Source organism: Nycticebus coucang, chromosome 10 (genome assembly GCF_027406575.1).
Source record: "Nycticebus coucang isolate mNycCou1 chromosome 10, mNycCou1.pri, whole genome shotgun sequence".
Taxonomy (NCBI): Eukaryota; Metazoa; Chordata; class Mammalia; order Primates; family Lorisidae; genus Nycticebus; species Nycticebus coucang.
The window spans coordinates 8,633,691-8,647,185 of NC_069789.1; the positions used below are offsets into that span (position 1 = coordinate 8,633,691).

Genomic DNA, 13,495 nt, shown 5'->3' on the forward strand with positions numbered 1-13,495 from the left:
ACAGTTATGATTTAATAAAAATTAAGTTAAAAAAAGAAAAAGACATATTGGCTTATGTTGTGAGTTTTAGGAGAGAATACTGCATTTAGTTGTAATGCACAACATTAAGTCAACAGTTAATCCCCCCCTTAAAATATTCTATAGGGTGGGGAGATACAACCTGCACTCTTATCTCTCTTCATAATTTATACCTAAAAAGATAAAATTTCACATGGCTTTTACCTATAAGGTCAACTTCACCATAGGCATGAAAGAGGCAGTCAGATGACAGTAACCTTTTGACATTACAAGTAGATTTGAGTATGGCTGGGACCTTTATTTTGGTATCCCTGCCCCCCTCACCCCCCACCCCTGCCAGAGATCTGGTTAAAATAAATAAATCAAGTGCTTTACTATTGGCTCTATCAAGAATAAAACTTCTTCTTTTTTTACAACTCTTGAAGTTGTGGTAAAATATATATAACGTAGAATTGCCGTTTTAACCATTTTAAGTATATAATTCAATGGCATTATTACAATCAAAATATTGTGCAACTATCACCACTATCTACTTTTGGAATTTTTCATCACCCCAAACAGAAACTCTGTATCCATGAAGCAGTATTAAATAATTCTGTGAAGAAAAAATTAAGGAGAAAAATCATAGTTCTAAGGATAATGCTGAGTTAGAAACCAATGGGTAAGAATGGGACTTAAAAGATAACTTGGAAATACATACAAGGCAAAGAAAAAGAAAGGCAGTAAGTATCTTTATTTTCAGAGAAGGAAACAGTCTTAGAAAGGTAAAAAGTAACTCCACGAGGCTGATAACTAACTGGTAGGATTATACTGGAGCTAAGGCCATCAAATGCTGCTCTTTGTACCACACCAAGTCATCCTGGTAGTTTTGGTATGGCTTTTATCCCCCCACCCCCAAACTTTTGATTGTATTATTAAACAAACAGAATGGTAATTTTTCCTTGATTTTTTTCAACTTAGTAGCTTAAAAATGAATCCAGTACCCCTTAGTGTTACATTCTGAAATATTTCTTAGAGAATTTTAAAAATATATTCACAAGAAGAAGAAACGGTGAGTATATCCTGTATTTTATTTTCTAGAGATATGAGAAGAAAAATGAGATTTCCTTATTGGAATACAACTGATCTTGTCTTGGTAACTTCTGGAACTGTCAAATAAAAATCAGAGGGGGCGGCTCCTGTGGCTCAAAGGAGTAGGGCACTGGCCCCATATGCCGGAGGTGGTAGGTTCTTTTGCCTGGCCCAGAAAAACTGCAAAAATAAATAAATAAATAAATAAAAAATAAAAAAAAAATTAAAATCAGGACTATTGAAAAAAATGGTTATGTATAATAATGCTTACTATATCTGGAGGCATGCAATATAATCTCCTGAAATATAAACATTATAATGATTAGAAGTCACTTTATTCAATGGGTATATCTTTAAAAACTAGTAATAATTAAAATGTTATATTAACTAAAAATTTCCCTTACGCCTGAGACTAGGGAAAACTGAAAAAAAAACAAGGCCAGATTTAGTATATAAATTAGTTTTTAAATTTTTACTTCATCTCTAATTTACCTCTGCAATCTCTATCCTTTTGGCAAGATCATCCAGAGAAAGACAACTGTCATCAGAAGGCAGATTCTCCTGTAGACTGTAGGATGCTTCTTCGGGAGAAAGATCTTGAAGGAGATCAGAGTCTTCCTCTTCATACAAGAGAGAATCTTCAGTATCTTTTAAGCATCCTTCTAATAGGCTGTTCAAGTAGTCTTCTGTCTCTTTATTGAGTTGTTCGTCCTTATCTCCCTTTTCTTCTGGGGCCATATACACCTCTGGAAGCCGTGTACTTAAGTCAGATATTTTATTATTTTCACAAAGTACATTCTCAGCAGCCTCTGAGTCAGCCTGCCCCCGTAGTGATTTTCCATCACTCTCTGTAAGATCAGGCTGCCGCAGCTCATTTAATTCACTGTTCTCAAGTTGGTCTGTGGGCAACGCCTCAGAAGCATCCTGAAGTGGCAAGTGGAGTTCTTTTCTTTGAGCCTGTGAATTTTTACCTTCAGAAATCGACGTGGGAAGTATGTGATCACAGCCTGGTAAAATCAATGGTTCTGTCACTGACCCACTGGAAGGCAATACCTTAGGGTCCCCGGCAATGCCCTCTATTTTGGCTAAATTCTGGCACGTCTCTGTTTGAGCCGGCTGCAGGTGGCTGTCATCATCACAAGCATTCTCGGCAGAGTCTGGCCCAGACCTCCTCCCATCCGCTGTCTCTGAGGACTGGGCGTGGAGCTCCGGGGTGGCCTCAGTGCTGCAGAGCGGCTCCGCCGTGTGGTCCTTCCCTGCAGCGACCACAGGGCTTGGGGAAGCTGCCTGCCCGTCCATCTGATCACAGGAGGGACTGTTCCCTAGGGGCTCTTCTTTATGTTGGCTTTCTCTGCTTGGTTCTGTGCCAAGACAAGATTCACTCTCTAAAGACAAAGAGAAATAAGTTGTTTAAAATTCACAAAAACACTTTGTATAGGAGGGAAGAGAAGGACATGAAAATAGTATGTGTAATATAATATTCTAACCATCTTAAATGGAAATTCTATCTGTGGTACTAGCGTCTTTATAGAGAAAATACTCGGAATACCTGTATTTAGTAAATAATCCTTTATATGTAACAGAGATTACTTAAATGCATGTTAGTATGAATAAATAATTTAGTCCTCATTATAAATGAGTCATTATTCAAAGTTTTAAAAGATAGTCTTAACTTCATTGGCCTTATACATTTAAATAAATATATCTATTGATCTTTTACAATCAAATGAAGTTAGAAAAATTATTTTCAGTATATTCATGACATAGCATATTAAGTAAATGTTTTTACATGATTAACCTTAGTCATATATTTATAATTTAAAATGTGAAAAAATTGGGCAGCGCCTGTGGCTCAAGGAGTAGGGCGCTGGTCCCATATGCCAGAGGTGGCAGGTTCAAACCTAGCCCTGGCCAAAACCCCCCCCCCCAAAAAAAAATAAAAAAAAAATAAAATGTGAAAAAATTAATACTGATCTGGTCTACCAAGATTAAAGGATGATAAGTCTATAATACCCTTAATAAATGTGCCTGCAAATTACTTAAAGAGAGGCAGCAAAGGGTAGCAATAAAAAGAATACGTTTTGGGGGTGCGCCTGTGGCTCAAAGGAGTAGGGCGCCGGCCCCATATACCAGAGGTGGTGGGTTCAAACCCAGCCCCAGCCAAAAACTGCAAAAAAACAAAAAACAAAAACATTTTGGCAAAAGGTGGAAACAGGTTTGAATTTTGTTATCTCTGTCCATTTGTACTTCAAATAAAATCAACTTAAATATTTTTCTTTCATTTTAAAAATAAACAATTTAAATCCTTTATGTGAATAATGAATGGGAATTGCACAGATTGCTAGATACCAAGAAGCTTGATCACCCTCAGTTATTGGTACATTCAGCATTCCTGTCTTAGAAGTTGTACTTTTTTTTAAGGGACAGAGTCTTACTTTTTTGCCTTTGGTAGAGTGCTGTGGCATCACAGCTCACAGCAACCTCCAGCTCTTGGGCTTAGGTGAGTCTCTTGCCTCAGCCTCCTGAGTAGCTGGGACCACAGGCGCCCGCCACAACGCCAGGCTATTTTTTTGTTGCAGTTTGGCGGGGGCTGGGTTTAAACCCACCACCCTCTGTATATGGGGCCAGTGCCCTACTCACTGAGCCACAGGCGCTGACCAGAAGTTTTACCTTTTTAATAGCCATCTATTATTAAATTTATACAAATAATGACCTAAAGGTGAAAATCAAAGATAAAAATATTAAAATTTTATTCCATTTGGTTTATCATTTATTGGTACTTTAATAATTAGGAACTGACAATTGAGGACTACACCAAACCAAAGAAAAGGCATTATCAATCTCTGGAGAGATTATCAATCTCTGGTGTTGAAGAAAAGAAAAAAAGAAAAGACATTTACTTAAAATGCCCTCTTTAGATTTTCGAGAATCGGAGACTGAGGCTGACCACTTCATCTGGACTGCTGAGAGAGGGAGCTGTTTAGTAGAGTTTCAAGTACCTCCTCCAATACCCTAACTCAAACATCAGAAGAGGGTCAGGAAAGAAAGTACAGCATTCCTTCCCTTTTCCTAACCCAAAACATGAAAGTTGGGAGACTGCAAGAACACATCTGGACATCTCACTCCCCACAGGTTGTCGGCTTTGCCACTGAGCTTCCTGACCTGCCCGTCTATGAGGATGAGGAAGGTTAGAGCAGTGAGGGCCACAGCAAAGTGGGAAGGGAGCCAAGGACTCCTCCACAGGTTCCCAGCACCCAAAGGTTCACAAGATGGTCCTCAGACACATCCACAGGATTCACAGACCAAACAAGACTGGGGACTATGGTACCACAGGTACTGTTAAGGCATAAGGCAGAGAGAGCCCCGCATCAGTGGAATGGGGTATGCTGCCCCCAGCTGGGGGTTAGTTCCCTAAAGGATTACACACATGTCGAAGGGGGTGTTCCTCCTCCTCAGCTGGTCCAGCACAGAGCAGCCTAGGTTGAGCCACAAGCACTAATCCAGCTAACTCCAACTGCAAGTGTAGCATGTTCCCTGCCTCTAGCAAGGCAGATAGAGAAGAGCTTTGAACAGAATGAGATTTAAGTGTTAAAATGAGGTCTGGAATTCAATTAACACTTAAGTTCTAAAGAATCGAAATGAGACTATTTAATAGCTGTCAGTGAATGAAAAGTTAGAGAATCAGTCTGATAAGCCATTACATGAGTGGAAAGTGAGGTAGCTGACTGCAGTTACTAGACACAATACAACATATTAAAGTAATGTATCTCATGAACTGAGATACCATGTAAGTGGTGAGTAATAAAGACTATCTTTAGGTACAATGTATTATTTACAAAATAGCCTGAAAATGGTCACTCCATGCCATTATTTAGAAATAGCAAAAATTTATGGAAAAACCCCCACATAATTTAAGAAGCAAAGAATAGGAGTTCCAAACTACATCTGGAGAGTCATCCCTATTGCTGGCATTTCTGTTTGAAACACTATTTTATCAGACTCGGGCAAGATTTCTTTCTCACCCTCTCATAAGATGGTGGTTAGTAGGCTGCCTTGATTACTGAAGCCTCTGACAATCCATACAGTTTACTTAGGAGAAGCATGCTGCATTCAATTAGAAACCTGAAGATCCAGGTTCTAGATGGTGCCTCATTTTCCCCGTGCACAACACACATACCACAGCAGAGGCCGAGCTAGAGTCAGTGCCAACCCCGCACTGGGAAACAGCCAGTGCTGAGCCTCAAATTCAAGCACAGATCCTGTAACAGTATTCTTCCCAACGTACACAACACGGAGACACATCCACACCCAAACTAGGTGGCAGTTTTGTGATTCTCCCCCTCTGTTTAAGATTCTTATGAAACTCATTTTACTCTAATTTCTATATAAAAATAACAGAAGAGACAGAAAAGAGTATAGTAGGATTGACTCAAGGTGACATTCCTATCTTCACTCATAAGAGAAAAGGAGGTAAGTCAACATGTGAAAAAATTACAAAGTACTTTATAAAGAGTTAAAGCCTGATTAAACTAACAATATCATCATCATCTTCTATCTTCAGGGCAACTCACCCCAAACACCTGATACTTCCTCTTCACTATCAGGGGTCTCAGACCCAGAAATATAAATTGGTAATAAAATCAGACATCAAGGGAAAGAAAACACCCTAAACTATATTTATCTTTATTTTCTCAAGTTTTTATAAAGAACAACACGCATTTTTCTTTTTTTTTTTTGTAGAGACAGAGTCTCACTTTATGGCCCTCGGTAGAGTGCCGTGGCCTCACACAGCTCACAGCAACCTCCAACTCCTGGGCTTAAGCGATTCTCTTGCCTCAGCCTCCCGAGTAGCTGGGACTACAGGTGCCCGCCACAACGCCTGCTATTTTTTGGTTGCAGTTTGGCTGGGGCCGGGTTTGAACCCATTATCCTCGGCATACGGCGCCTTACCGACTGAGCCATAGGCACCGCCCAACACGCATTTTTCTAAACAACATTTAGAGAAAAGTCTCTAAAAATCTTCTGACACGGCACAGGTGGTATAAAATACATCATAAATGCTTTTGAAGTATATAAAGCACATCATAGATTAGTGAACAAAAAAGGAAAGACAATAAATTGCCAGAAATAAATTATCAAGATTTAAAGCGTTAAATATCTAGATTTACAGAATAAATTTCTAGTAAAGTCCATAAAATAAATGTTGGATTTTAAGCAGAAAATGATGTTTGAATACACCAAAAATCAAGTCTATTTTCATTGTACTATTGTACAATTTCTTTTTCATTTTTTTGGTATTTGCTTCAAGCTGCCTTCAAGGTACAATTTTTTCTTATTCTATTAGATACATATAACCATCTACTGAAAAGAACAAATAATTTTATAGTATCTACTACATGTCTAAAAAATGGAGTTGTACAACATAAAAAAAAGTGTTGCTTTGCAATTTTTCTAGGAGAGGTATATGTACAAAAACATGTAAAAAAGTTCCTCTATAGCAATTCAGATGCAACACTTGTGAAATATTATGGGAGGCAGGTATCTTTTGAACTTCTACCTAACTTACCTGAAAAACAGCCTGACTCTGGGGAAGGAGGGAAAGGAAGAGGGGAGGTGGGAGGGGCCTGGGCGTGCTCTCACTTAATGGGCACAATGTAAGGGTATCTGGCATACCTTTGGGTGCGGGACACAACTATCAAAGGGACTCTATCTAACAAATACAAACATTGTAACCTCATCCTCACATTAATCTGAGATAAAACATACCTGATTCTTTGGCTGCAGCTCCTCTTTCCTTCGGCTCTTCAGACACAATTAACTGAGTACAGCATTTCCTTCCTGGGCACTTTTCTACAGCTGCTATCTAAAAAGTAAAACAAAAAAAAAATTTTTTTTAGTAACTGTTGCATTAAACTAGAAAGCTGAAAATAACTTGAGAAAGATTTATTTTCTAAAACAGTCTATATAACAGGCATTATAGTAACATTTTCTCCATAAATATTTTCAAAAGAAACAATCTTTTACCTCGTGCTTGGATAAAACAGGACTGTAGAAAAAAGAGAAAAAAAAAATTAAAAAAAAATTACAGTAGCAATATACTTCCAAACAAATGTCAGTGAAATGGCTGTTAAAAAAAAAATACAGCTTCTCTGGATTCTAATATTAGAACAGAACATTTCCATGGCTGAAACATTACCACTGGCTTACACAGTTCAAAGTGCAGCTACATCGTGTGCTAATCTCTTAAGATAACCAATTACTACTGAAAACTCCCAAAGAAGCTACAAATGCTGATATTCAGAAATGATAATTTTTTATTTATTTATTTTTTTTAGAGACAGAGTCTCACTTTGTCACCCTCAGTAGAGTGCCATGGCGTCACAGCTCACAGCAACCTCCAGCTCTTGGGCTTAGGTGATTCTCTTGCCTCAGCCTCCAAGTACCTGGGAATACAGGTGCCCACCACAACACCCGGCTATTTTTTGTTGCAGATTGGTCGGGGCTGGGTTTGAACCCGCCACCCTCGGTATATAGGGCAGGTGCCCTACTCACTGAGCCACAGGCGCTGCCCTGGATGTATTTCAAGACTATATGACATACACAGATAGTTTCAGTTTATCATTATAGCCTAACATAGATTAAGGTGGAAGATAATGTTGTTGGAATTATCCGTGGAAACAGGTAACAAGAAGATAGCTTTTTCCAGTGGCATCATCACAGTTCATCGCACCCCCAAACTCCTGGGATCAAGGAGTTTGAGCCTCAGCCCTCAAACTACAGAGTGCTTGCCACCATGACCAGCTAATTTCTTCTATTTTTAGTAGAGATAAGGTTTGGCTCTTGCTCAGGCTGGTCTTGAACTCCTGACCTCAAGTGATCCTCTGACCTCAGTCTCCTAGAGTGCCAGGATTACTTAGCGCTGTGCCAGGCAAAGGGTTATCTTTTAAATATTAAATTTTAGGGAATACCCAAGATAAAAGATACATATATCTTTTAAAAGCTTGTACAGACATGTTCATAATCATTTTATTTACAATACTCAAAAAATGGGAAACGACCCAAATAAATAAATACAATATAATGAATAAATAAATTGCTGCCTTGTTATACAATGTATCTGCGCACCCATCAATGACAGCAAACCGGTGCTCCATCCAGTACCACGTAACAGATACAGTGATGGGTGCAAGGCACTGGATACCTCTTGGGGCATGCTTTGGAACTGGCAAGAGGAAAAGAAGCTAGACACAAATATTTATATTCTGTATGTATATGAAGTTACGGGACAGGCCGATACACTGTTAACATGGCTCGGGTAGCAGTTACCATGGGTGGTGGGGATAGACTTGGTACGTGCACGAGCCCGTCCAGGGGCTGGAATGTTCTGTGTCTTGTTCTTTGTTTGGAGTAGTAGTCATGTAGATATACACATGTAAAAACCCATCAAGCTCGCATACTTCATGTATAACTCAAAAATATTTTTAAATACTAAAAGTAATATTTTGGGAATTATCAAAAAAGTTTTTTTTGAGACAGGGTCTTGCTCTGTTGGAGTGCAGTAGCCCAATCATAGCTCATCGCAACCTCGAAATCCTGGGCGCAAGTGATCCACCCACTTCAGCCTCCCAAGTAGCTAGGACTATGGGGCACGCTACGACACACAACTAATTTTCTTATTTTTAGTTTTTTGTAAAGACACATTCTCACGATGTGGCTCAGGCTGGTCTTGTACTCCTGACTTCAAATGATCCTCCTGCCTTGGCCTCCCAAAATGCTGGGATTATAGGTGTGAGTCGTTGAGAGCTGCCTGGAATTACCCAAATTCTAAAGCAAAAAGCTTTTCACATTCATATTATGTTCAATAAATGTTCGTTTCTTATATAAGGAAAACATTTGTAACACATTAAGAAGTTGTGAGTTTCGGGCGGCGCCTGTGGCTCAGTGAGTAGGGCGCCGGCCCCATATGCCGAGGGTGGTGGGTTCAAACCCAGCCCCGGCCAAACTGCAACCAAAAAATAGCTGGGCGTTGTGGCGGGCGCCTGTAGTCCCAGCTGCTCGGGAGGCTGAGGCAAGAGAATCGCGTAAGCCCAAGAGTTAGAGGTTGCTGTGAGCCGTGTGACGCCACGGCACTCTACCCGAGGGCGGTACAGTGAGACTCTGTCTCTACAAAAAAAAAAAAAAAAAAAAAGAAGTTGTGAGTTTCATAGGATGGCCAGGGGTGGTGTCTTTCTTTTTGTTGTTGGTGAGACAAAGTCTCATTCTGTTGCTCTGGGTAGAGGTGCCCTGGCATCATAGCTCACAGCAATCTCAAACTCTTTTTTCTTCTCTTTAGAGACAAGAGTCTCACTTTGATGCCCTGCAGCCTCCCGAGTAGCTGAGACTACAGGTGCCTGCCACAACGCCCAGCTGTTTTTGTTGTAGTTTGGCCGGGGACGGGGGGTTTGAATCCACCACCCTCAGTATATGAGGCCAGTGCCCTACTCACTGAGCCACAGGCGCCTCCCAGCAATCTCAAACTCTTAAGGCTTGTGTAATCCTCTTGCCTCAGCCTCCTGAGTAGCTGGCACTATAGGTGTGAGTCACTACTGGGCTAACTTTTCTATTTTTAGTAGAGATAGCATCTTGCTCTTGCTTAGACTGGTCTCAAACTCCGAGGTCAAGCGATGGACCCCCCTCAGTCTTCCAGAGTGCTAGGATGTTAGGTGTGAACTACCGAGCCGGGCAAGGGTGCGATCTTACATAGAATATTTTAAAATTAAGAAAATGATCTTCTTTACTCTAAAAGATTTCATTATTTTAAAATTCTTAGCACTCTGGGAGGCCAAGATGGAAGGATTGCTTGAGTTCAGGAGATTGAGACCAGCCTAAGAGCAAGATCCTGTCTCTAAAAATAGCTGGGTATTGTAGCAGGTGCCTGTAGTCCCAGCTACTGGGGAGGCTGAGGCAAGAGGATTGCTTGAGCCTAAGAGTTTGAGGTTGCTGTAGCTGTGATGCCACGACACTCGACCCCAGGGTGACTTAGTGAGACTCGGTCTCAAAAACAACAACAATAAGAAATGCTATGAAATCGAAAGTTAACCTGTTTAACAGATAACGTAATTAGATTGTAACTCAGAATCTCTGAAAATACTGTTTTAAAGGTTCCAATTAACTAACATAAGAAAATTGTCATCATGAGATATGAATGAGTATCCACCTCTAATCTAGAATCATGCTTCAAAACCTGGTCTCCAAAACAACCAGATCTAAAAGCCAGTTCTCTATCTGCTGCAGGAGCTGGGCAGCATTACTTGACACTGTTTTATTATTAATAAATAGAACTTTAGTTTACTCTTTATGGTTTTGAGAAAAAAAAGAAGAAAAAGTTATCAACAGAATGGGAAGTCTTTCAGTCTTTGTATTAATGATTCATGTTCTAAATTCCAGAAATCTGTACTAGTTAAAATAAACCTTCAAATTCTGGGTCTTCAAATAATGAATTTCTTAAAAAGTATGTATTTTGTTATTACTATTAATTTAGGTTAAAAAAATCCAATTTATTTTTGGGTGTGGTGGCTGATGCCAATAATCTAGTGAATTGGGCGGGAGGGTGAGGTGGGAGGACTGCTTGAGGTAAAGAGTTCAAGACTGGCTGGGACAACATAATGAGACTCTTGTCTCTAAAACGTTTTTTTAAAAAGTTAGCTAGGCATGGTGACACATGCCTGTAATCATGCCAGCTACTGGGGGAGACTGAAGCAGGAGGATCCCTTAAGCCCAGGAGTTTGGGGCTGCAGCACTGAGCTACGATCCCATCACTACACTCCACCCTGGATGAAAGAGGGCGACTCCATCTTAAAAAAAAATCCAACTCCTGGATACAAATTAAATAATTCAAAGTTATCTGGTAAAGGCAGCTCTCCTTATGCAGTATTTTGATGAAATATTATACTATATTTGCTTTACATCATTAAGCTACTCTTAAAAGTGCTTTTTTTTTTTACTACAACAAACATTAACAAATGACTAGCATGAAAAGCCCTAATATGCAGTTATGCCCGTCTGAATTGCTTAATCTCTTACTAAAAAGAGATAAAAATCAGAGTTACAGTTTTTTTTTTTTTTTGTAGAGACAGAGTCTCACTGTACCGCTCTCGGGTAGAGTGCCATGACTTCACACGGGTCACAGCAACCTCTAACTCTTGGGCTTACGTGATTCTCTTGCCTCAGCCTCCCAAGCAGCTGGGACTACAGGCACCCGCCACAACGCCCGGCTATTTTTTAGTTGCAGTTTGGCTGGGGCTGGGTTTGAACCCACCACCCTCGGCATATGGGGCTGGTGCCCTACTCACTGAGCCACAGGCACGGCCCAAATAATTTTTTTTTTTTAGAGTTACAGTTTTGAGTTTCTAATTAGAAGGATTTTTTTAACTTATGTGAAGTCAACCTTTACCTGTGTAAGAAACAGATAAAAGCTGAGAAGGGAACCTAGTAACTTTATGATACCCATTTTGATTTATTTAGCTGAAAAATTAACTAAACAAAGAAATAGATCTCGTATTTCATATATGCAATGCTATAATGCTTCTACTCCAACCCATTCTAACCAAATCTGATGTACTTACTCTTGATGTGTTGTGCAAATTTTGGTAAGTCGGTCAAAATCTTCACCATTGAATCCTTTTTCTGAATTCCTTAGAGACGTAACTGTATGTGGTTTCACAGTTTTCCATTTTGTTTCTAAATTTAAAATATTTGTTAGTCACTGGCTTTTACAAAACATATTTAGCAGGGAAAAATAGTTAACTGATAAATATTAGTAAGCAAAATTGTCTTCTCAAACAACCCAGAAGTTAGCACAGTAGAAATAGCTAAGTGATTACTTTTCAAAAGAAGTACATCTCATCTTAGAGACTAAATTAGCCAGGAGGGTATGAAATGTGATCAGAAGAAATGCAAATACAGTAGTTGCCAGTGTTCTTTTTTTGGCATTGATACAAAGAGCAAAATAAAAAGAAAAACATTTTCTCACATGCTACTTTGTAACATTAACTTGACTATGGAAACATCTATCTTCCCATTTACAAAACCAGGTCAAATCTTTCGATAACAACTTTTAAATCACTGAGGATTCCACGTTCTATCGTAGACTTCACTGCCCTACCCACTAAGCTACGGGCGCAGCCCTCTACATTCTTAGTTCATACTTACCCCACTGTTCCTGAATGGCAGAAAGATTTGCGAGCAATTGCTCATGATACAATCGTTCAAGCTGAATGAATTTCATTGCTTTCTCATCTGAATAGAAAATTTGAGGAAAATAGAAATCCAGTCTATTTAACTAATCCCTATATTTGAACAGGAAGTTGAGAAGCTTGCAACTGACCAAAAAAATGAGAAGACTCTAAACATTTTTCAACTGAAACATCTTGTTACTTGGGTTTTTTATTTTTTTTTTGAGACAGAACCTCAAGCTGTCACCCTGGGTAGAGTGCAATGGCACAGCAACCTCAAACACCTGGGCTCAAGTGAGTCTCCTGCCTCAGCCTCCCAAGTAGCTGGGACTACAGGCGCCCGCCACAACGCCCGGCTATTTTTTGGTTGCAGCTATCGTTGTCGTCTGGCGGCAGGCTGGATTCGAACCCGCCAGCTCAGGTGTATGTGGCTGGTGCCTTAGCTGCTTGAGCCACAGGCGCCGAGCCTTGTTACTTGGTTTTGAAGTAGGTACATTTTGAAGCAGTATATTAAGCAGTAGCTATTTGGGTTCCACACTATCAGGAAATGGTAGAAACTAAAAGGTTTAATACTCAAGGAATGTTCTGTTGCTAATATACATATTTCACACAGAGTCAATTAAAAGTGATTTAAGGAAACAGGACCCACATGGAATTCTAGAGTCTATAAGTTTCCCTTTTTAATTTCTCTCCTTCCTGTCAAGTAAATATGTGACTCTTTGCTTCTGTTTCCAATCGCCTTGATCCTTTATTATTTCCCACTGAATGCTTTTCTCCCATAAGACCAAAGGATCATAAGCCTAAACAATGACAGAGTAAAAACTTCTATGGATCTGTATGAAATTTTGATTAACTTCCCACAGCAATGTTTCATAACCTTTTCGTGGATCTTGCGAACTTTTGCCTTCTCATCTACATCCCATGTATTTGTATCTTACCAAGTCCAGATACACTCTCCAACTGCCTACCTTTCTCTGGGAAAAGCTGTGAGTGTTGACCCAGAAAAAAAGGAACAGAAAAACCCATTGTTCAGCTTTTTTGTCCTTCCCACGCTCACTCAGAGCTTCAGTTCTTCATCTTATTTGTAGTCTTACAGATGACCCAGAGATCACAAATATCTAGGCCAGGGAAAAGTGAGAACAATTCCTTTTTTAGCTTTGCCCACGATTTAAGATAAATCAGTGTTTCTCCAA

The 13,495-nt window shown here is 39.6% G+C and overlaps 1 protein-coding gene across 5 annotated transcripts in view; it reads right to left on the bottom strand.

Moving 5' to 3' along the window:
* The window catches only part of CNST (consortin, connexin sorting protein), a 94,134-nt gene that overhangs the window by 17,361 nt on the left and 63,278 nt on the right, over nucleotides 1-13,495 (bottom strand). For 4 of the 5 annotated variants that reach the window (XM_053606959.1, XM_053606957.1, XM_053606958.1 and 1 more), the window contains 5 exons: nucleotides 12,280-12,366; nucleotides 11,694-11,808; nucleotides 7,114-7,135; nucleotides 6,856-6,952; nucleotides 1,582-2,474 (listed from right to left, as the gene is read on the bottom strand). In XM_053606959.1, coding sequence (XP_053462934.1) covers nucleotides 1,582-2,474; nucleotides 6,856-6,952; nucleotides 7,114-7,135; nucleotides 11,694-11,808; nucleotides 12,280-12,366 — 1,214 coding nt within the window. Of the gene's footprint in view, nucleotides 1-1,094; nucleotides 1,270-1,581; nucleotides 2,475-6,855; nucleotides 6,953-7,113; nucleotides 7,136-11,693; nucleotides 11,809-12,279; nucleotides 12,367-13,495 lie in introns of those variants that run through there. The other variant, XM_053606960.1, reaches the window with a different exon arrangement.